General features: G+C 38.1%; 1 protein-coding gene across 3 annotated transcripts in view; it reads right to left on the minus strand.

The window, feature by feature from the left end:
- Positions 1-23,144, minus strand: part of nbeaa (neurobeachin a) — a 182,056-nt gene that overhangs the window by 119,908 nt on the left and 39,004 nt on the right. For all 3 annotated transcript variants that reach the window (XM_059351421.1, XM_059351419.1, XM_059351420.1), the window contains exons 3-7: positions 18,821-18,921; positions 12,534-12,629; positions 11,085-11,206; positions 3,190-3,316; positions 456-575 (exon numbers count right to left, since the gene is read on the minus strand). In XM_059351421.1, the coding sequence (XP_059207404.1) occupies positions 456-575; positions 3,190-3,316; positions 11,085-11,206; positions 12,534-12,629; positions 18,821-18,921 (566 nt within the window). The remainder of the gene's footprint in view (positions 1-455; positions 576-3,189; positions 3,317-11,084; positions 11,207-12,533; positions 12,630-18,820; positions 18,922-23,144) is intronic.

Below are 23,144 nucleotides of genomic sequence, written 5' to 3' on the forward strand. Positions count from 1 at the left end.
GTTTGGACAAATAAACTCAACTTCGTATGAAAGCCACGGGTATAAGCTCTCAAATACTTTTTGAATTTCATTTTTATCTGCTACAGAGGCTGAAATATCTATTATTTAGTAGGTGTTGAATTTCCAGAAAAACTTCAGGTTTTAGGGGGTCATTTGAAAATCGCCCAGAGGTTTTACAGGCATTTTTTTCCAGGCACTTTAGGCCTTAATGGGTTAAAGTAAAACTTTTCAACCGGTTTTGTGTTGATATCATATGCAGATAAATGCTGTTTGGCTTCCATCCAGGTTAAAAATCTGAAAAGTTTTCCTTTAAACAAAGTTTTTTAACCAGAAGCAGAAGAATAATTAATTAAATATTCAGAACTGACTCTGTCTCCTATGTCCCCAAGTAAAGAATGTTTTCTATGTAATAGTTCTGCATGTAGAACCAGTAATGAGCCAGTAATGTGTCTTACATCATTGGTGTTGACGTGCCAGGCCATATCGCCGTAGGAGACCAGCTGACCGTTGACATAGCAACGGATCTCGGAGTTCCTCCAGCGGTTGTAGATGTGGACGATGCTGATCATGTACCACTGAAACAAAAACATGCAGAAAGATGATAAATACTTTTTTTTTTAGCACAAAATTAAATAATGAGAAAGTTTGATATTTGAACAGTGCAAGTGAAAGATTCTCTTCAGAATTGTTGTTTTGTGTTGATTTAGGCATTTCTTTATGCAAAATGATTTATTTGTTTTCCTTTGTTCCAATGCAGTTTTTTCATACAAAACAACATCAGCAGTTTTTTTTTTATTTTTACTCTGCAAACTAACATTATTTTGCTAATCAATGAAATATCCCAGACTCTGGGGGAATTTGACCATTACACTGTTAATGGTCAAATTCAATATTCTGATTAAACCACTGAAATTAGTTGTTTGCACTTTTACACTTGTTTTTAAGTTTAATTTAATAAACAAACTTCTGGTTATTATTGACACTAGCTGGTGCAATGATTCAAGATCCACTTTACAGTCACAGAAACAAAAAAACTGTTTCTCCCTAGCTCAGTGCATTAAAAGACAGTAATATATATTTAAAATGAATCCCAAAATATATATTTTTTTAAAACAGTTAACCACAGTTAAGTATCAGAGCTGACATGCATTAAAAAAAGATTATTTTTAGATGTTTTAATTATTTTATTTTATTTTATTTGCTTTCACTGTTGTGTGTTTTCATCAAGATATCTGGCTTTAATATTTATATATTTGCAATCCTGAGATTCTCTCTCTAACAGCATTAACTTTCCATTAGCCTGTTAGCTAACATGGAAGATTACAATGTGCTAACCTCATTCAATCACCAAAAGTCATCTCCAAAGCTAACCTAACGCTCACCTTCACACATCATTAATAGTGTGCATGTGTGTGCACATCTATGTGTAGGTGTGTGTGTGTGTGTGTGTGTGTGTGTGTGTGTGTGTGTGTGATTAGAAAACATTTCCCTGGTGACAACACACACAGGCTCCCTGGAGGAAACACTGAACTGGGGAGGAAGACTGCAGTGGGGGGAGAAGGTTGAATTTTTTGCTTGTGTATGCATCACATAAGAGTGGACAATACCACAAGAGTGTGCAAGCACACACACACACACACACACACACACACACACATTAACACATGCACACGGTGGACAAAATGCTGTGAGACATGGCCACTTATAAACTGATCAAATGGAACCACTGGGAACTTTGTTAGGCAGCGCAGAGATTCTACTGGGTCAGCAAATACTGCAGAAGGCCATCTCATCAAGTGGATGCGTGTGTTTATGTGTGCATGCAAGGTGTGTGTGTGTGTGTGTGTGTGTGTGTGCAGAACAGTGGCAGAATGCTGACAGTGCGGTTGAGGGCAGTGTGCAGGTCTTAATTGACAGACCTTATCTCCACTCATCAACACTCCACAGTGAGAGCAGCGACAGATAGAAGAAGAGAGCAGCGACTCTCCTGACGAGGCCTCAGAAGTCTAAGAAGTCTAAGAAGTCTAAGAAGTCTAAGAAGGCTCAGGATTATTAAAGTCTGCACACACTGAGGCCCCGTTTACACGAGGACGCTCGCGGGTAAAAACGACAAAATATTTTATGTGAAGTGCCTTTCGTTTAGACGGTGACGGCGTTTTTGGGGCTTAAAGACACAAAAATCTGAAACCACCCTCCAAAGTGTAAAAGTGTAATCCTCTCCTCCGTAGCGTGTCGTCTACACTGACAAGACACAAAACTCTGATCTGATCTGCTCACGTCACGTATGTGTTTACGTCACATACATGCTCCAGGACAGGAAATAAAGAAACGTGGGATTATTTCCATGGTGGGACCTTCAAGCTGCTCTGGCAGCTCTAATAAACTTACAGGAGTCTTTCCACCAAATGTCCAGGATATGTACAGATAGTATTAGTGAACAGAGAAGGATCTGGAATTACCTCCATCACATTCTGGATGCAGCGATTGGTGGGAGGAGCCAGACGGCTGTGAACGAGACGCAAAATAACCAAAAAAGACGCAAAATGACCAAAAAAGACACAAAATGACAAAAAAAAGACACAAATTGACCAAAAAACATGCAAAATAACTGGAAAAAAAAAATGCAAAATTGCCAAAGAAAGACAAAAATTGACCACAAAATTACCAAAAAAGACACAAATTGACAAAAACAGACGGAAATCGACCAAAAAACATGCAAAATAACCAAAAAAGATGCAAAATTGCCAAAGAAAGACAAAATTGACCACAAAAAGACACAAACTGAAAAAAAAGACACAAATTGAACATAAAAGACACTAAATTACCAAAAACAGCCAGAGGGCTTTGGAGGAGACCTGGGAGATCTAGTGATGGAGGAGAACTTTGTGGAAGGAGTAGCTGATGAAAATGTGTGGCGTGAAAACTTCTGCATGCCCAAAGATGCTCTTATGGCTTTAAGTGATGCCGCCTGGCTGCATACAATCACATTTCACACACTTTAGATCACCGTATGCAGCAGATTTCCTCCTGAAAACGCTCGTCTAAACCAGGAATAAAAAGTGAAGACGAGACGCCACTTTAGGTCTTCTGTTCAGAGCGTCCTCGTGTAAACGGAGCCTTAGAAATGATTCATCTTGGGGATTCGGCTTATGTGTGTGTGTGTGTGTGTGTGTGTGTGTGTTTTCTTACCTTACGAGGCTGGAAATCATATTTCACACAGTGCTGAAAGCCTTTTCCTTTCGACTTCAACGATGTCACGATGAGACAGTTTCCCACAAAGTGAGCCGAGTAACCGATTCCTTTACTGGTACGAAAACTGCAAGAGAACGAGAGTTACACTAAGTCAGTTTGTTATCAATTCAAGATGTGTGCTCTTTTAAAAACTCCTCTTTCAGTCACAAACTGCTCTAAATTAAAACTAATTATGCCACTTCTGCATGAGTGGTGCAAAATATGAGGTTCTGTGTGATTAAATGGCATATTCATCATTGAGATTCATTAGATTTCAGTTAAGATTACATGTTTTAAATGGATATTTTCTTAAGAAGCGAAGCAACAATAAATCATATTTTAACCCTGTTGAATAGTTTAATTTATCTTTTTTTGCTGCAAGCTACCACTATAACTGCAGAAGACTTGTATTCATTAAAAAATAACTTTGTGAAAGTGACAAATAATATTTATTAACATTTTATCACAGTTTTTCATGCAGAAATTTTTGTCCATTACTAAAAAAATGTGAGATTTGAACTTTGTAAACTTAGTTACAGTTTGTTTAAAGTTTGTTGATCTTTTTATTGTGGAATGTTAATTAATTTAGTCCTGGAGTCCAGGTACCGATCCGTTATTTTTGTTGTTATTTTTGCTGTTATTTTTGTTGATATTTTGTTAGTATACCAGCATGTTATATTTTTAAAATAACTTACTTCTCCATGACTGGAGCTTCTGTGTAATTAAATGACATGTTCATCATTGAGATTCATTAGATTTGAGTAAAAATGACATGTTTCATTAGATATTAAAAAAGGAAAGCAGCTTTGTGGAGTTTGATTGGTCAGACCAGCTGTATTATAATATCTTTGTTGCTGTAAGCTACCACTATAAAATACAAAAGGTCAAAGAAAAAGAATAAATATGGTTGTTATGATCAGGACTGATGTTTGCTACACAATTGAACCATATGAAAGTGAAAAAATATATTTTACAGCAGTTTTTTATTTATTTATTTTTCAGATTCAGGACTTTCAGGGAGAAAAGTTTGTTTAAAGTTTGTTTAAAGTTTGTTGATCTTTACATTGTGAACATGTGGTGGATAATTTGAGCTTCTGTGTGATTAAAATAAACTAAATTTCACCATGTTTTGTCGTCTGATTGGTCAGACCAGCTGTATTGTAATATATTTGTTGCTGCCAGCTACTGCTGGAACTGCAAAAGGTAAGCTTCATCAAAAGGAGAAGAAGAATCTTTTCACACATAAAATTATACTAAACCGACCAAAACACATTCACACATCACACTATTTAAGCCTGTATGATTCATAAAAGCTGGATTTTGAAGCAGCTTCTTTGCAGCAGCACCAGGGGTCCAAGATCACAGGTCTGAGGGAAAAACACAACTAATCCCCTTCCCTCATCATGTTTCTCTTCCCACACTGCTAACCTCCACGTGGAAACCTCCAAGTCTCACGGCTAAGCTGCTCCACAGAAACAACAAGACACATTTCACCTCTAAAACAGGCCTTGAAGGATCACACACACAGCAGATAGAAATCCTTCCTAAGTGAATCCCCGGAGCACAGAAGGAGAGCACACAGTGTGTTATCAGCCACACACTCATTCAACCTGCTGCTGCAAGAACCAGACAGGAAGTCCTTCCTTCCTTCTGCAATAAAAGACTCTACAACTCATCTACCTCTGCAGAACCAACATTACTGACATGCACTAAACCTATGCATGACACTTTGCTATGTTATTAATATTATACTATTATTATTATTATATATACTGTTGCTGCCATTATTACTATTATTACTATATACTGTAATATACTACTATTATTATTATACCGGCCTTACAGGCCTTATTTATTATCATTATTATTATTATTACTATTATTACTATATATTATATTACTTTACTTGTAATTACTCTATTTATATTTTTTCATTTTACTTTTATATTGTTTATTATCTACTATTACATATCATATTATGTTATATTATATATATATTATATTATATACTGTACTATTATTATTATTATTATTATTATATTCCGTCTAGTCACTATAGCATTGTTGCATCATATCACCAGTTTAATTATTACCATCATCTTGCCAACCATCCTACCAGCTGATGATGTTCTTTTCTTAACTTCTTAAGGGTTCTTGTTCTGTGTTTTTTTTCTATTGTTGTTTTTATTTATGCTACCTCAGTATTTTATTCTATTGTATTTTATTGTACTTGAATACCGGACTGCTGTGACAACCGAATTTCCCTTCGGGGATGAATAAAGTAATCTATCTATCTATCTATCTATCTAACTATCTATCTATCTATCTATCACGCAGCTGAGGAGGCAGGAGGAGGCAGGAGGAGGCAGGAGGAGCACGATAAGACCGGTCCAGAGCGTTGCGGGGACCCTCGCTCTTTACCATGACAACGTGACAAACGGTGACTAAGGCAGCAGGATTACATCATGACTCTTCTCTGATGTTATCTGTTACTGTGTCATCCTTCCTGCAGACGAGCAGCTTTACAAAAACCTTTTTTCTTTTCAGAATAAATTAAAAAACGGTGAAGGGACGCCGCCGGTTAGCATCACCGAGAGAAGAGGAGGAGGAGAGAGAAAAAGCCAAGCAGGGGGAGTAAAGGAGTTCAATTAAATCAAAAGGTCAAAGCTAATGAAGCTTTATGGTGGCTAACGGCGAGCTCTTACAGCGTGAGGCCAGCCGGGGCCAGACGCCGCCGCCATGAGAAGAGGAGAGGCTCCACGTAATGGAGAGCACTGACATTTAAAGTTATGTTCTGATTCATTATCTGTTTATCTATTAACTTCCTGTCTAACACTCAGTCTGCTGGGTTAAATGATCATTATGTTTCTTTATCAGAGAAACTCTCCGTTATTTATGAAGAGAAGTTCTACTGAATTTATTCATCACAAAGGAGTTGCAGAAAGTTTACCCTCTTAAACAGGCACGAAAGAAATATCATTAATAAAAATAAATATATTATAAATATTTTATGTTGCTATTATGTCATTTGGAAGTCAAAACATTTTTAAACATTTATATATATATTTTTATTATTATTATTATTTATTTATTTATTTATTTTTTATTTTTTATTATTATTATTATTATTATTATTAGGTTTTTTTTCTACATTAAATTCAAATGCCATAGAACAGATCAATTAGTTTTATTACAAATATTATCCAGAAAATGGACAATGAAATCTGTAAATTAAAATAATGGGACATTATAGTATATATACATATATTATTCAATTGCTTAATGGTCTTGAATGTTAAATTATAGAGAATTATATGTAAAAAAAATAACATAACAAAAAAATAAAAAATAAATATATGTCAAACACATTTAACACAGTAAAATTAAGGCAACTTTCTTTTTTCTTCCAATGCAACTTTTAATTCAATGTAAAAAGAAATGGTAAAAAAACTGGCAGCAAAAATTGTCATATAATCATAGATAATATGATAAAAATGACCATGGTGTAACCGTATGCCAACAATAACACACTGAAGACTTTTTGTCTTTTTTCCTTCATGACTTTAAATAAAACATGTACGACTTTCGGTGCACATAAAAGGGTTTTCTCTCTCAGGTTCTGTGTGCTGAAAAGATAATAATAATAATCCATCTGATCCGTGTGGAAGATGATTTAACAGCAGGATTATTACACAGGTGAGCCCTGGGCTGCTCGCAAGACAATGTGCAGATTTATCTTGAAAAAAGACATTTATTAGGCAAGATGAACCAATCCCTGAAGACAATACTGGTTCAGAATCCTCTACAAGGTGCCTTCAGATATGAGATCAGCTCTGAGGCAGCAGATGTTTGGATGATTGGAATAAAAATAACAAAACACACGTTGAAGCTTTTCAACCTGCTCTGTGTCACTGCAGCGTGGCAGGAAATGCTGTTTGGATTCTCTCTCTGAGTCGCCAGCAGCTGCAGGAGCTCGCTGCTCATTGGCAAATAAAAAAGTCCATCATCCTGTGGCATAAACCAGCTGTTCTCAACCTTGGGGTCGGGACCCCAATTGGGGTCGCGAGATGATTTCTGGGGGTCAACAAATCATTTTGGAAGTCAGCTCTGTCTCCACTGTGTTAAAGTGTTCATGTGTTTCAGTCTTTTTGGTCACTTAATGTCTTTTTTGGTCATTTTGTGTTGTTTTTTTTTGTCATTTTGTGTGTTTTTTTGGTCATTTTGTTTCCTTTTTTGTCATTTTGTGTCTTTTTTTGATCATTTTGTGGTCAATTTGTGTCTTTTTTTGCTGATTTTGTGTCTTTTTGGTAATTTTGGGTCTTTTTTGGTAATTTTGGGTCTTTTTGGTAATTTTGGGTCTTTTTTTGGTAATTTTGTTTTTTTTTTTTGTCATTTTGTGTCTTTTTTGTGTCTTTATTTTATCATTTTGTGGTCAATTTGTGTCTTATTTTGGTCATTTTGTTTCCTTTTTTGTCATTTTGTGTCTTTTTTTGGTAATTTTGTGTCTTTTTCTATCATTTTGTGGTCAATTTGTGTCTTTTTTTGCTGATTTTGTCTTTTTGGTCATTTTGGGTCTTTTTTGGTAATTTTGTGTCTTTTTGGTAATTTTGGGTCTTTTTTGGTAATTTTGGGTCTTTTTGGTAATTTTGTGTCTTTTTTTGGTAATTTTTTTTTTTTTTTTTGTCATTTTGTGTCTTTTTTGTGTCTTTTTTTTATCATTTTGTGGTCAATTTGTGTCTTATTTTGGTCATTTTGTTTCCTTTTTTGTCATTTTGTGTCTTTTTTTGGTAATTTTGTGTCTTTTTCTATCATTTTGTGGTCAATTTGTGTCTTTTTTTGCTGATTTTGTCTTTTTGGTCATTTTGGGTCTTTTTTGGTAATTTTGTGTCTTTTTGGTCATTTTGGGTCATTTTGTGTCTTTTTTTAATCATTTTGTGGTCAATTTGTGTCTTTTTTGGTCATTTTGTTTCCTTCTTTTGGTCTTTTTGTGTTTTTTTGTCATTTTGTGTCTTTTTTTGGTAATTTTGTGTCTTTTTGTGGTCATTTTGTTTCTTTTTTGGGTGATCTGAACTGTGCGTGTGAGATTGTGTTCAGTGAGTGGGGGTCAGGGACAACATGCATGTTAAATTGGGGGTCGCGACTCAAAAAGGTTGAGAACTACTGGCATAAACAACCCACACTGCAGTGACATACAGCAGGTTAAAAGTTTACATTAAACACTCCCAAAAAAAAGAAAGCTTTGGATTTTTAGCTGGGCTGAAACAACCGCCAAAGAATCAATTTACATGTTCAACATTGACTTTAAAAATGGTTTTAAGGCTGAAAACAATCTTTTTTTCCAGCAGCTTTTGATTGCCTGAAATAAACACCTTATATTTTGAGGTTAATTTAGATACTATGCAATTATTTATCATCTTAATAATGAAAATGTTACATAGAATAAAAGCTTTATTACAATATCTGAACAACATTCTTTGTAGTTTGTGTTTTATCTGATACTTTACAGAACCTCAATGCCTGGTTTCCCAGAAAAGAATCAGCAATATTGAAATGTCACTAATGCAATTAATATTAAAAATATGTATTTATTTTGGGGTGCATGTTTTGCTTATTGCTTCCCTATTTTAATGTTTAAAGGGTTTGCAACTGAAATAAAGGCCAAGAATTAGCTGCCAATTTATCAAAATGTTTGGGAAATTGTATTTATTAATTGTACATTACATTATCTGAGGAGAGCTTCTCAGATGTGAGGCTCTTAGTTTTACATCATTGTAAAGTTGACATTTTGGCTAATATATGAATGGCTTAATTCAGGGGTGTCAAACTCAAATACACAATGGGCCAAAATTTAAAACTTGAATAAAATCGCGGGCCAACATTGAACAAATAAACCTTTTAATATTTACCAAACATGTTTTGCTTTAACATTAAATATGGAACCAGCAACGCTTATAAACATACAATATATAACTAAATAGTGCAGACATGCAAAATCAAATTTCAAATAAAAAACACATCAATGTCATTAATCTATTAAATAAAAATTAAATAACAATCGTATGCCTCTTTTCTATTTGCATCCTTCTGATTTAAATATCAAAATAAAGTTTTTCAATAAGGTTAATACATTTAAAAATAAAATAACAATAATAAATCTAGTATTAGCGGTAAATGTGCCGTAAAATACCGGCGGGTCAGCTTTTAAAGTACAATAATAATATAATAATTTGATATTGGCTCGCGGGCCAAATAAAATTACACTGCGGGCCAAATTTGGCCCACGGGCCAGAGTTTGACACCCCTGGCTTAATTGGTAAAATAATTCACATTTAGAGAGAAAAACACCTCTTCTTTTATCACGACAGCCCTGTTAAACAGCCTGGAGTAACTCTGGTCACTGTGCACACAGTGAGAACAGCGTTTAGTCGTTTTTTTATTTATTTATTCTCTGAGCAGCAGTCTGAGTCCGCTGAGTGCTTTCAGACTGTGATTAAGTGCAGCGCGCTCACCCTCAACCTGCGTCATTTATGTTTACCTCACTTAGTTTCTTCTTACTTTAACCAGAATGCCTTCTGACTTCTACGAGGAACAGCTCTGAACTTGCTTTTTACAGCTGCACGCTTTTCTTCTCGGATCAATATTGATAGCAGAAGCAGGAGAGGCAGTTTGTAAGGTCAACGAGAGGTAAAGTGCTTACACAACCAGGAACATCTCTTAAAGTTCTGCTGCATTTAAAAAACTCCTGTCCATGGAAGGAAAGCTGCATCTTTTATCTCTGTATGAGCGCTGAGAAATATGGAGAATCTACAAAGAAACTCTTCATCTGTGATCCTGAAGGACTCACACATAAAAAAAAAAAAATGTTTATCATTGATGTTTCTGATTCTTCTATAACTGTGCTGGCAAACATACCAGCGTGATGTCATGGGGTCGACAAACAGGAAATATAATAATAATAAAAGGTTTATGGCCGATAGAAAGACTCTGACAGTGCTGAAGTTCCCTTCAGAGGGATTTTTGTTATGTAATAGTCCAGATGAATGTGGTTCTACACTGTAAAAAATAATCTGTTTAATTTACGGTAAATTACCGGCAGCTGTGGTTGCCAGAACTTCACCGTAAAAATTACAGTGAGTGGATTTTCTATTCTAAATTTAAATGTAAATATCAGCAAAAACTGTAATTTAATCTTCAATCCTGTTGTTTTTAGGGTAATTGTGTCATTCATTCACACATCATGGTATTTCTCCATACATTTTGCATGAAAATGTTATATTTTACAGCAAAACTGTGTGTTTCTTCCACTTTATGACAGAAAAAAGTAAACGTTTTGTGACATTCTTTGATTTACGGTAATTAAAAGTGATATACAATTTTTCATTTTATGCCCTATTTCTGATGTATTTGACAGAGTTTTACTGTTATTTCTACAAACCTTTTTTACAGTGTACACTGTAAAAAAATAATCTGTTTAGTTTACGGTAAATTACCGGCAGCTTTGGTTGCCAGAACTTCACCGTAAAAAATACAGTGAGTGGGTTTTCGACTGTAAATTTAAATTTCAATATCAGCAGAAACTGTAATTTAGACTGAACATTCCCGCTATTTTTAGGTTAATTGTGTCATTGTGACATTATGCTATTTCTCCATTAACTTTATATGAAAATGTTATATTTATTTTTTTTACAGCAAAATTGTGTGTTTCCTACAGTTTATAACAGTAAAGTAAAAGTTTTGTGCTATTCTTTGATTTCCAGTAATTAAAAGACATTTTTTAATTTTACGCCCTATTTCTGATGTAATTTGACAGCGTTTACTGTCATTTCTCCAAACATTTTTTCCAGTGTACTCACCAGTAGAGGTACGGTTTGTCTTTGTCCACGTTGATGTTGTTGAGTGGATCCTGTCTGAACCAGGTGTTGATGGTGAAGCCGTTCTGGTAAGGCCATTTGGCGATGGGCGGCAGAGCGATGGCCTGGGGAGGAAACACATCAGATCATGTTTAAAGTCATCAATATCACACTCACTCATTTACTTTCCCTTCAGTGTCCAGCAGCCAATAAACATCTGTGACTGATAACAGCATGGAACTGGTTCTGTTCCGGTTCAAACACTTCATTTCCAAGCATTTGGAGCATTTTTTTAACCAGAAATAAATTGGTTTGAACCACAAGTTGTTTCCAGCTTGAACCAATAATAATAATAATGGTTGGCCCAGTCTTACAGATACCGTAATAACCTAACAAAAGCTTGCATGTAACCCGCTACAACTGTTTATGTCCATTATGCACTGATTAGTGTCCTCCGTTGAAAATACAACCTTAATTAAACCTTTATTTGTGTTTATGAACCTGGATATATATATATACACACACACATGTATATATATATATATATATGTGTGTGTGTATATATGTATATATATATATATATATATATACATATAGATATACACACACACATATATATATATATATATATATATATACACACACACACATTTTTTTTGTTTTTTAATTTTTTTAAATATTTTCTAACTTTTTTTAAACATTTTTATTTTGTTTGTTTTTAACCAACTATATATATATATATACACACACATATTTTTTTTATTTTTTTTTATATTTTCAAACTTTTTTTAAACATTTTTATTTTGTTTTTTAACCAACTCACCTTCCTGAATGTAACAACAGTCAAGTCAGTATTTTGTAGTTTTTTTCTGTGCTTGTAGCATATCACAAAAACATAATTTACAATATATAATAACATCTTTTTTATTTTTGATAATGTATGTGTATGTATGTCTTTTTGTCTTTCACTTCATGGTTTACTTCTACTCTGTATTTATCAAATAAAATGTATTTATTTTGTCCTGATAAATATAACTAATTAAATAATAATTTGTCTGCTTATTCCGCATCTTTGTCTTCTTGTATTCATTTAACCCTGATTCTGTCCATTCAGCTGCACGCTTTAGCCTTCTGTTGTTACCCTGCTTTTGGCTTTGTAAAAGCTGTTTTTAAAGGTGCTATATTAATAAAAGTTATTATCATTATTATTATTATTATTATTATCATTACAAAGACTCAAAACTGGTGGAAATGTGAACCAAAATTCCAAGAATCCCGAACGTAATGGGTTCAGGAAGCAGAGGTGATTTGGTGGAAAATGCAATAAATAATGCCGTTAAGGACACGTTGAATAATGAATAAATGTGGCTGATGTTCCAGGTGTGTGTGTGTTTGTTTGTGTGTGTGCGTGTGTGTGTGTGTGTGTGTGTGTGTGTGTGTGTTGAGTCTCACCGCTGCACTGCGTCCTGGAAAGTTGAAGAAGGTATCAGGACCATGTCTCTGAGGCATCTGGTTCAACACTGACAACAGCTTGATAGCATGTCTCGGCTGGAAGAGAGGAGGAGGAGGAGGAGGAGGAGGAGGAGAGGAGGAGAGGAGGAGGAGAGGAGGAGGAGGAGGAGAGGAGAGGAGAGGAGAGTTATCATTATTATGTGACTATAAAAGGCCCACAGGGGGATACTTTGTTAAAAAACCCACGGTGTGACATCACAGCTCCACCAGTGGATCAATAACTCCTCAGTCACCTCGACAACACCTCATCAATACCATGGCAACCCTTAATCGATCGGTCTCTGGAGAGGCTGCTGGGGGAGGAGGGATGGGAAAAGACTGGGGAAGAGGAGCGCGGTGCAGGAGGCGGGGGGAGGAGGTGCAGGGATGGAGGAGGGGGTTGCTGTGGACCAATCAGAGACCAGCTGGTGATTCTCCTGCAGCAGGAGCAGAGAGGAGGCTGACGAGGAGGAGCAGGGGGAGAGTGAGGAGGAGGAGCAGAGGGAGAGTGACGAGGAGGAGCAGAGGGAGACTGACGAGGAGGAGCAGAGGGAGACTGACGAGGAGCAGAGGGAGACTGACGAGGAGGAACAGAGGGAGACTGACGAGGAGGAGCAGAGGGAGACTGACGAGGAGGAGCAGAGGGAGAGTGACGAGGAGGACCAGGGGGAGAGTGAGGAGGAGGAGCAGAGGGAGACTGACGAGGAGGAGCAGAGGGAGAGTGACGAGGAGGAGCAGGGGGAGAGTGACGAGGAGGAGCAGAGGGAGAGTGACGAGGAGGAGCAGAGGGAGAGTGAAGAGGAGGAGCAGGGGGGAGAGTGACGAGGAGGAGCAGGGGGAGAGTGACGAGGAGGAGCAGAGGGAGAGTGACGAGGAGGAGCAGGGGGAGAGTGACGAGGAGGAGCAGAGGGAGAGTGACGAGGAGGAGCAGAGGGAGAGTGAAGAGGAGGAGCAGAGGGAGACTGACGAGAAGGAGCAGGGGGAGAGTGAAGAGGAGGAGCAGGGGGAGAGTGAAGAGGAGGAGCAGGGGGAGAGTGACGAGGAGGAGCAGAGGGAGAGTGAAGAGAAGGAGCAGGGGGAGAGTGAAGAGGAGGAGCAGGGGGAGAGTGACGAGGAGGAGCAGAGGGAGAGTGAAGAGAAGGAGCAGGGGGAGAGTGAAGAGGAGGAGCAGGGGGAGAGTGAAGAGGAGGAGCAGGGGGAGAGTGACGAGGAGGAGCAGAGGGAGAGTGAAGAGAAGGAGCAGGGGGAGAGTGAAGAGGAGGAGCAGGGGGAGAGTGACGAGGAGGAGAGTGACGAGGAGGAGAGTGACGAGGAGGAGCAGAGAGGAGGCTGACGAGGAGGAGCAGAGGGGAGACTGAGGAGGAGGAGCAGAGGGGAGACTGACGAGGAGGAGCAGGGGGAGAGTGACGAGGAGGAGCAGGGGGAGAGTGACGAGGAGGAGCAGAGGGAGAGTGACGAGGAGGAGCAGAGGGAGAGTGACGAGGAGGAGCAGAGGGAGAGTGACGAGGAGGAGCAGAGGGAGAGTGATGAGGAGGAGCAGAGGGAGAGTGACGAGGAGGAGCAGAGGGAGAGTGACGAGGAGGAGCAGAGGGAGAGTGACGAGGAGGAGTAGGGGGGAGAGTGACGAGGAGGAGCAGAGAGGAGGCTGACGAGGAGGAGCAGAGGGAGAGTGACGAGGAGGAGCAGAGGGAGAGTGACGAGGAGGAGCAGAGGGAGAGTGACGAGGAGGAGCAGAGGGAGAGTGACGAGGAGGAGCAGAGGGAGAGTGACGAGGAGGAGCAGGGGGAGACTGACGAGGAGGAGCAGAGGGAGAGTGACGAGGAGGAGCAGAGGGAGAGTGACGAGGAGGAGCAGAGGGAGAGTGATGAGGAGGAGCAGAGGGAGAGTGACGAGGAGGAGCAGAGGGAGAGTGACGAGGAGGAGCAGAGGGAGAGTGACGAGGAGGAGTAGGGGGGAGAGTGACGAGGAGGAGCAGAGAGGAGGCTGACGAGGAGGAGCAGAGGGAGAGTGACGAGGAGGAGCAGAGGGAGAGTGACGAGGAGGAGCAGAGGGAGAGTGACGAGGAGGAGCAGAGGGAGAGTGACGAGGAGGAGCAGAGGGAGAGTGACGAGGAGGAGCAGGGGGAGACTGACGAGGAGGAGCAGAGGGAGAGTGACGAGGAGGAGCAGAGGGAGAGTGACGAGGAGGAGCAGAGGGAGAGTGAGGAGGAGGAGCAGAGGATATTGGCTGGTTTGGGGACACCAGCAGCAGTTATAACCTCATGTTATAACCTCAGTGAAGCGTTTAGAGTAAACCAGAGAGCAGCGGCCAATCAGAAAGCAGCAGTTAGCAGTTAGCAGTTAGCATGATGACATCAGGCAGCATGGTGAGCCGGTTCTCACTAAGAGAACCTCAGTTAATCTCATTCAGAGCCACTTAACGTGAACTCTAACAGTCAGCAGGAATCAGCAGCTGGAGGTTTCTACCCAACATTCAACAATAAACTGTGTCAAAACTGTGGATTTTTTTCAGGTGGAAAGCCTGAAGGAGTCAGGTGTCTGAGTGGCTCATCGTGATTCTTCAAGTAAAGGAGATTAATCAAACTACATAAGAACTTTATCTAAGATATGTGCCTTTATGCCTTTCTGGCATTTTAAGTGTTTGGGCCGACAGTGAAAAAGTAGAAAAAGTTAAAGATGAAATAAAACGTGTTTGTCTTTCTGCTGCTCCAACAATCATAAACTGAATTCAATCTCTTATGAGTTTTATTTTACTTCTATCGACTTTGGATTAATGTGCCTTATGTAGCATGATTAGTATGATGTAGCTGCTGTTTCTAGTTAACAAAAGGATTATAATCTTTCTGGACCCTGATCGGAGCGTTCTGATTGGCCAGTCTGCTTTTGAGGGCGGGACTTTCAGTCCAAACAGTCAATTCAGTAGCCGACTAAATGTGAAATAATCTCACAATGTCTCCTTGTGTTCCTGAGTTATATCTTTGAATAATTATGCTGTTGATTAACCGTCTTTATTCAAGACCAGGATTCTCAGTTTTAGCACAGGATTACTTGATTTTACATTCAGATTGTTTTACTTCTCTCCCACAAATCTCTTCTCTTGCACTCAACATATCATTGTTCACTCCTTGTCTTTGAACTCAAAACTTGTCGCTTACACGCATTTTCTTCACTCTCACTTGTCTTTCTGCTTGTCTCTCTCAAACTGTTTGCGTGCACTCTCAAAACTTGTATCCGTATTTGTAACTTGATCGTGACAACACTATAAAAAATCCACAGCCAATGCGGAGCTCAGCATGGTTCTGACCAATCACATCTGAGCTGCAAACACACCGTTTTGAGCTCAAGGACAGAAAATCTGAGAGTGAGCGAGGATATTTTGAGTGCAAGAGAAGAGGTTTGAGAGTAAAACAATCTGAATGCAGAAACAAGTAATCCTGCTCTTGAATAACGATCATAAATAAACACCACAAAAATGGCCATAAAAGTGTTTTGCAGAACATTTTGATGTCAAAGTAAACTTGACCTTTGGCTTCTTAAATATCAAATGTCATTAGTGCATCATTATCCTATGAGAATTGCGTGTGAAATGCTTTCATAGTTTGCATATGAATTGTAGAGTAAGTGTACGTACAAAAAAAAAATTTGTGAGGTCAGAGTGACCTTTGATCTCCAAATCTACTCAGTTCATCCTTGAGTCCAGGAAGACTTTTGTACCAAACTTGGAGAAAGTTCCTATTATGGACATAACTCCACGGCTGTTAGCGGCGCAAAGGCATCAAAATAAGATTTCCTCCTGTGGTGCTGCAGAATATGTTTATTATATATGAATATATGTCAGCGAGCTGCTTCCGAAAGGAAAACAAACCATTTTCAAAGAGCGTTTCACCTTCACAGCTGATTAGGCTGCCACTGTTTTTTTTCATCGTGGTTCTATCACTCTAACAGCAGTAACAGTCAGGCCTCTGCTGCTTTAATCACGTTGATTATGAGAGAGAAACGTGAGCTACATCGCTCTTGTCTTGTCTTGTCTTGACTCACAAATCAATCCAACAAAGACACGCAGCCATCCTCTGTTATTCCTGTCTATTAGCACAACCCTCCCATTAAGTGACATGCAGACTAATGATCAACAAACAACTCATTTTGTATAATTAATCTGCTACAAAATACATTTAGCTTCCACAAAAATGAGCCCTGGGTTACTGGGATATCAGAGAAGGGATATGTAGCTAACAAACTCTTTTAGAGACTAAGAGAATAAAGAAAAGTGAAAACAAACTTTAGCATTTTTCCAGAACGAATCTAAACTGAAATGTTGCTTTCACTTTAGCTATAAAATAAGGCATTTATAAGGCAGAGGGAATTAAAATAGTATCATGAATACTAGAACCGTACAGAGACATAAAAACACTTTCTAATCCATGTGTTGCTGCCATCAGAGGGTTAAATTAAACCTCCTCCTCCCTCTGCAGTGTTAGCCGTAGCAGCAGGTTTCTGCTACAATCATTCAGTAGCAGCAGTCCGCCGTTGCTAAATTATGTCCGCCGCTACTTCAGAATAGGGAATTGTTATATTTTTAACTCTGTAGCATTGACCACAGCGGGAGGCTCACAGATCAGTCCTCCGCTGTCGCCGCGGGAACAAACAACTGGAACAGAGTCAGGACATCAAACACTTGATGTCATGGCAACCGTAGCAGCTCTCTGCTAGCATAGCTCCAGTTTCTGAGTGAGGCTAAACTAGCTAAACTAGCTAACGTTACTGGAAGAGAGTCAGCCTCCACTTGTTTTATGGGTGCTAACGAGTGGACCTGCCTTCAAAATAAAAGCAAACACATGTACCTTTCAAAATAAGAGCACATGGATGTGTTAACAGAGTCCACCAAATTATTTACAAGACTGTCAAAATGTAATGCCTTAAATAAAACATAGAAGAACCTGTATTCTCCTTTACAATAATTAATTGAACTATGCAATGATTACGATGGAGTAGTGGAAGTTAGAATGTACAATAGGCCACCAAATTTAGGCTTTTAGAGCAAAAAATACACACTGTATAAAACAATACATAATAATTCTGACATTATAATTTCCCCCCACTATTTGCAATTATAATGTTTGTTGCCCAGCAGCTGTAAAGCACCAACAGATATGAAGTGTCTTTTAAAGCGAAATGAAAAATACATTTTCCTATTTTAAACCTATGTTTCTATGGCTAATTGTTAATTCATCTTTTGATATATGCCAAATATGTGTCAAAAGAATCCATATCAGTCATTTTACAAACCCCTGTCTCTTCTCTTCCTGTAAAACCGTTTCAAATGTTTGATGACGCATCCTGCACGCACAAAAATTTGACACTTTGGGCAACTAGCGACCCACAGCTGTGATATAAAATAGCTCTTCTTCCATCTGGGGTCATAGTTATGGTTGTAGCCGCTAGCAGAGCAATATAGAAAGGAGGGTTGCACAGGGTGGTACAGTTCCAGTAAATTTCCTGAAACTTTTCAAGGGAAGTTAAACTGGGGAATTTGGGAAATATTACAAATTAAAAAAACATTTCAACAGATCTATTTGAAAGTAGAACTTTATCAGGTTTTAATTATTTTATTAAACAATCAATTCTTTTATTGAACAACAAAAACATGAATGTTGAGTTTGAATATTACTTAAGGGGCGTGGCCTCCGTGGTGGGCGTGGCCTCAGCAGCCCTGCAGTAAGCAGTGTGCTGTGTGCATGTGATTGAGGAATAGCAGAAATACGGAAGTGTACATCACCCAGTTTACTTCCATTTATTCCCATCAATTCCTGATGATTCCCATGGAAAGTTTCCAACTTTGAAAATTCCTAGAATTTTGCAAACCTTATAGAGAGAAATAGGAAGGTATGTATGTTTGGATATCATTCATAAAATCTGGAGTTACTGTACGTAACTAATGTTTTCACTTGGAACCACTGAGGCGGAGGTCTCCTCAGGTCCTCTGAAGCATAATGTTAGACTCTGTGGTCCAGTGAAATGCATAGGATTTTATTTAAAATCCCTCTCGGAACCACACACCCCCAAAGTTCAGTTCCATTGGGAAATACGTCAGAGTTAAAAAAGTTAAAGACACTCCAATTTCCACTTGAAGCTGAAGCCCAAATATCCGTGTTGATAACAATAACAATAACAACACACACATCATCTCCTACGAGTGCCACAGACTATAATAACATATAATAACACATGTTTACGAGTGTCCAGACTCACCCAGATGCCGTTGTCTCCTCTCAGCATGCTGAAGAGCAGCTTCAGCTCCTTGACTGTGATGCTGTAACTGGCCATGACTCCCAGCATGTCCACCAGCAGGTCTGGGACAAAACACACACACACACACACACACACAGAGGCAGACAGTGAGTACGAGTGTGTTCTCATGAGTGTGTGTGTGTGACTCAGCCCTCTACTGACACTTCTCTGATAAAATAAAGTGTGGTCATTAATAAAACAGAGTTTGTATACGCAGAGTGTGGAGCATTAATCAGCCCAGTCAGAGAAACACTCTCAGCCTGGAGTCTGCAGCAGAGTTGCTGCAGCAGCATTCTGCCTTCACTGTGAACACCACAATGTAAATTCTTGTTGCGTTAGTGTAAATTGATCTTAATACATCAGGTAATATGAAGCCAAAGTCGCTGAGGAAGTGTTAAGTACTCTCAGCTACAAGCTGAACAAACACAGAGAGCGTTAGCTAACAGCTGCTGCAGGGACACGCTCACACTGTTTACACTGGTTAATGAACGTGGATCAATAATCTTTAGAAGAAATCAATCATACGTTATGATGATCTTGGAGCTGTGTATCTATTTTCTTTTCTTTCCCAGACTGCCTCATCCTAATGTTCCTACTCACAGACTTGATTTATTTTATGTCTCTTTTATTTACAACCCTGATTCCTAAAATGTGTCTAAAATGTAAATAAAACAGAATGCAATAATTTGTGACAAAGAACTTTAGAAACTTTAGAAACTTTATGTTCAAACTGATACATTTCTGTAAATATACACATTGGATTGCGTTTTTATTTACCTTCTACACAATGTACAAACTTTTTAGGAATTGGGATTGTAGTATATAAAACACTTAGATTATTTTATATTTCATAGTTATCAAACTCACTAATCTCAAAATACAAACCCATATCTATATTATATTATCTGCTTATCAATCAATCTATCAATGTACATGAATACAATTGCTGAATTATTTTAAATAAATAGTAATGAGTTTGACCCAATAATAAACTGTATAATAAACATGATTTGATGAAAATATATTTGAAGAAATAAGTTGATATGTAGTGAAATATGTTAATTTTTGGAGAGTTAAATAATGATATTAATATCATTGTCGGGATTGTTTACACTTTATATTAATCTGATTAGCTTGGTTTAGCAAATGGACTGAAAGAAAAGAATCTCCCTAACAGCATATTGTAAAAAAAAAAACAAATGTAAAATAAAAAACAGAGACTGTTTCCTCCTGCTTCTAGTCTGTATGCTAAAATAAGATAATATCCCACTTAATCTAGCTTCATATAAAGCATACAGACATTTAAAGGGGTCATATTATACTTATTTTCAGGATCATAATTTCATTTCAGGTTTGTACTAAAACATGTTTATGCTTTAACCCTTTATCAGGCAAAGAACTATATTTGGTAACTTCAGGTAATATTTCAAGAAAAAAGGTGTAAATTAACTAGATTAAAGTGGCAAATCTACAAGAAAAAAAGTCGCAGATTTAAGAGATTTAAAGTGTCAAATCTGTGCGGAAAAAGTTGCAGATTTACGAGAAAAAAGTGGGAAAAAAGCAACTTTTTTCTCCCAGATTCACCACTTTAAATCTCATAAATCTGCGCATTTTTTTCTCGTAGATTTGCCACATTAATCTTGTAAACTTTTTTCTCAAAATATTATTTTCGTATGTTTTTTTTTTTACACATTCTAGCAGTATGTAATATCCTCCAATATTCTCTAGGGTTGAAATTTGGAATTTGCAAGTATTTCAATGAGTGTCCTATTAAGGGTTAAAGTGGTGAATCTGGGGGAAAAAAATTGTTTTTTTCCACTTTATTCTCATAAATCTGCAACTTTTTTCGCCCAGATTCACCACTTTAAATCTCTTAAATCTGCGACTTTTTTTCTTGTAGATTTGCCACTTTAATCTAGTAAATTTGCAACTTTTTTTTCTCAAAATATTACCTGAAGTTACCAAATATAGTTCTTTGCCTGATAAAGGGTTAATGTTCAAAAAACCCTTTATTTTTCTTATACCGCCCCTGGCTGCTGCACCTCTATGCACCCTCTGTCTAATCCCATTTTTGTACCACAATCATTACAGTTGGGAAAACACTGTAACATCACTGTAGCTGCACTTTCTGCTGTAAAAAAACAATAAACCAAAAAGGACACAATCCAACGTGTTCCAGCAGGAACGTGGCCCGAAATCGGGGAGAAATTAACAACATCTGCAAGTAAGATTATTAGATTCCCTGAGGTTAGCATGTAGCTACATGTAGCGGTGTATGTAGTGATGTAATGTAAACACTGCAGACCATCATTTATAGAAACCAGACACAACAAACTGTTGCTAACACAGCATTCACAATGGATTACTCTTACATAACTTTACCACATGATTTTAAAATTTTTAACATACACATCTGACATTGTAAAAGTACAAATATGTGACAGAAAATAAGGAAAAGCACAACAGGTCCCCTGCTATAAAAGAGTGGTGTCAATCTTCTGATTTCATTCTCTCCAAGAAGGCGACTAAGTGTATTTCCCAAAATGATTTCCTTTAATTTGTTCACATTTTAACAGGCAATTAGTCACTCAGTGCAGAATAACAACCTGTCAACAACCTCACTAACACCGCAAACTTTAATGTTTAATGACTACATGTCAGGAAATCGACAAAAACAAGGCTTCACGAATATTTCCCCCTGAATATTTTATCAAATAATGAAAGGTGCATTGTGTTTAAAGGTATTTGTTTAGTCACAACGACCTTCCTGCCTCGTCGACTTTCACTTCACACACATCAGCACGCCACAATCTGCTTACAGAGGCTCTCCTCTCCCATCAGGCCTGCTGGATATGAATAGAGTCTTCCCACCATATTTCATTAGCCCGCGCCCGGCGATGGGGAATAAAGCAGCAGGCTAGCTCACCGCTAGGAGACCAAACACACAATGTCCTAGATTCAAAGCCGCTCCGCTCTGTGTTTGCTGCCATCAATCCATGTAGGTCATTTTAAATAGTTTTTAAAAAGTGTTGGAATCACGGTTCAGAAAGGGAGTGTGTAAAATATGGCATTAAATTGATTTAAGCGGCGTATGCTCCGTAATAAGTCACAGGAGTTATAAAGCACATTATCCTGAGGGGGAGGGGAGAGGACATTCACTGGGAGGCATCATTAGGGGAAGTCAAGGTCAATGTGATCATGTAAAGAGACGCCGTGTGTGTGTGTGTGTGTGTGTGTGTGTGTGTGTGTGTGCAGAACTGCAATCAAGTGCAAATCTACACACACACAAACACAGTGAGGTCATTACTCTGCTGCTGCAGCGGCGGCGTGTTATGGATCAGTGACTGCAGGGCAAACACGTGAAATAGTTCAGTTATGAAGGAAAAAATCACATGAGGAAAAGATATCTTCAAATTCAAAAATAAAACACGGAGCAGAAGCCCAGTGATTATTTCTTGAGCTTTAGTTTCTGTGTTTTGTGGCTCTGGCTGGTTCTCCTCATGGTATTACTGTTGTTTCTCCTCCTACACACACACTCAGCCCACGGCCTCATGCAGGAGTTAATGCTCTTTGTGTGAGTCTGAAAGGCACTTGAGTGAAATCACTACTTAGGCCAAAGCATGTTGAGGATAAGTGGGAAAAGATGAATTAAATAACAAACCTGCACACTGTTTCACTTCACACAGCCTGAGGATGTGAGAATGTCAAGTCTGTAATGTATAATGTACATGGGAATGTTTGCTAATCTTGCAAATGCTTCTATTTCTGATTCAATATGCTATTAAATTAATGTTTAAAATAACATTAGAAGAGTAATTAACTATCATTATTGTACACTCAGCAGGTTTTGGGGTTCAGAAGGTTCAGAACGTGTTTGGTTTTTTATCATAGAAAGAAACTTTTAAAAACAGGCATTAATATCTCTGGAGTTCTAGCTTTCCAGCAGAAAAGAGAGCAGAAATTGTGATGTTTCTTCAAAATCACTATAAAGTCGTGATTGATTCTGGTCATGTGACAAATATTCACTAAAAATCTGACAAAACTGCTCACATGGAGCAGAGAGGTTTTCTATTGTAGATTTCTATTTTATTGGATACATCATTTAACTTGTGCTTTTTCTTTTTTATGATTTGTGTCGTTATAACAGTGTTAAATGACACAAAACACCTTTTTGCATTGTTCCCACTTCTAGCCATGATTCTGCTGCTTCCATAGAGCTGCATGACTTAGAGAATTTACATATTGCAATGAAATACAAGGCCATAGTGAGTAAATATCAGTTACA

This window comes from Centropristis striata, chromosome 15, assembly GCF_030273125.1.
Source record: "Centropristis striata isolate RG_2023a ecotype Rhode Island chromosome 15, C.striata_1.0, whole genome shotgun sequence".
NCBI classification, from domain to species: Eukaryota; Metazoa; Chordata; class Actinopteri; order Perciformes; family Serranidae; genus Centropristis; species Centropristis striata.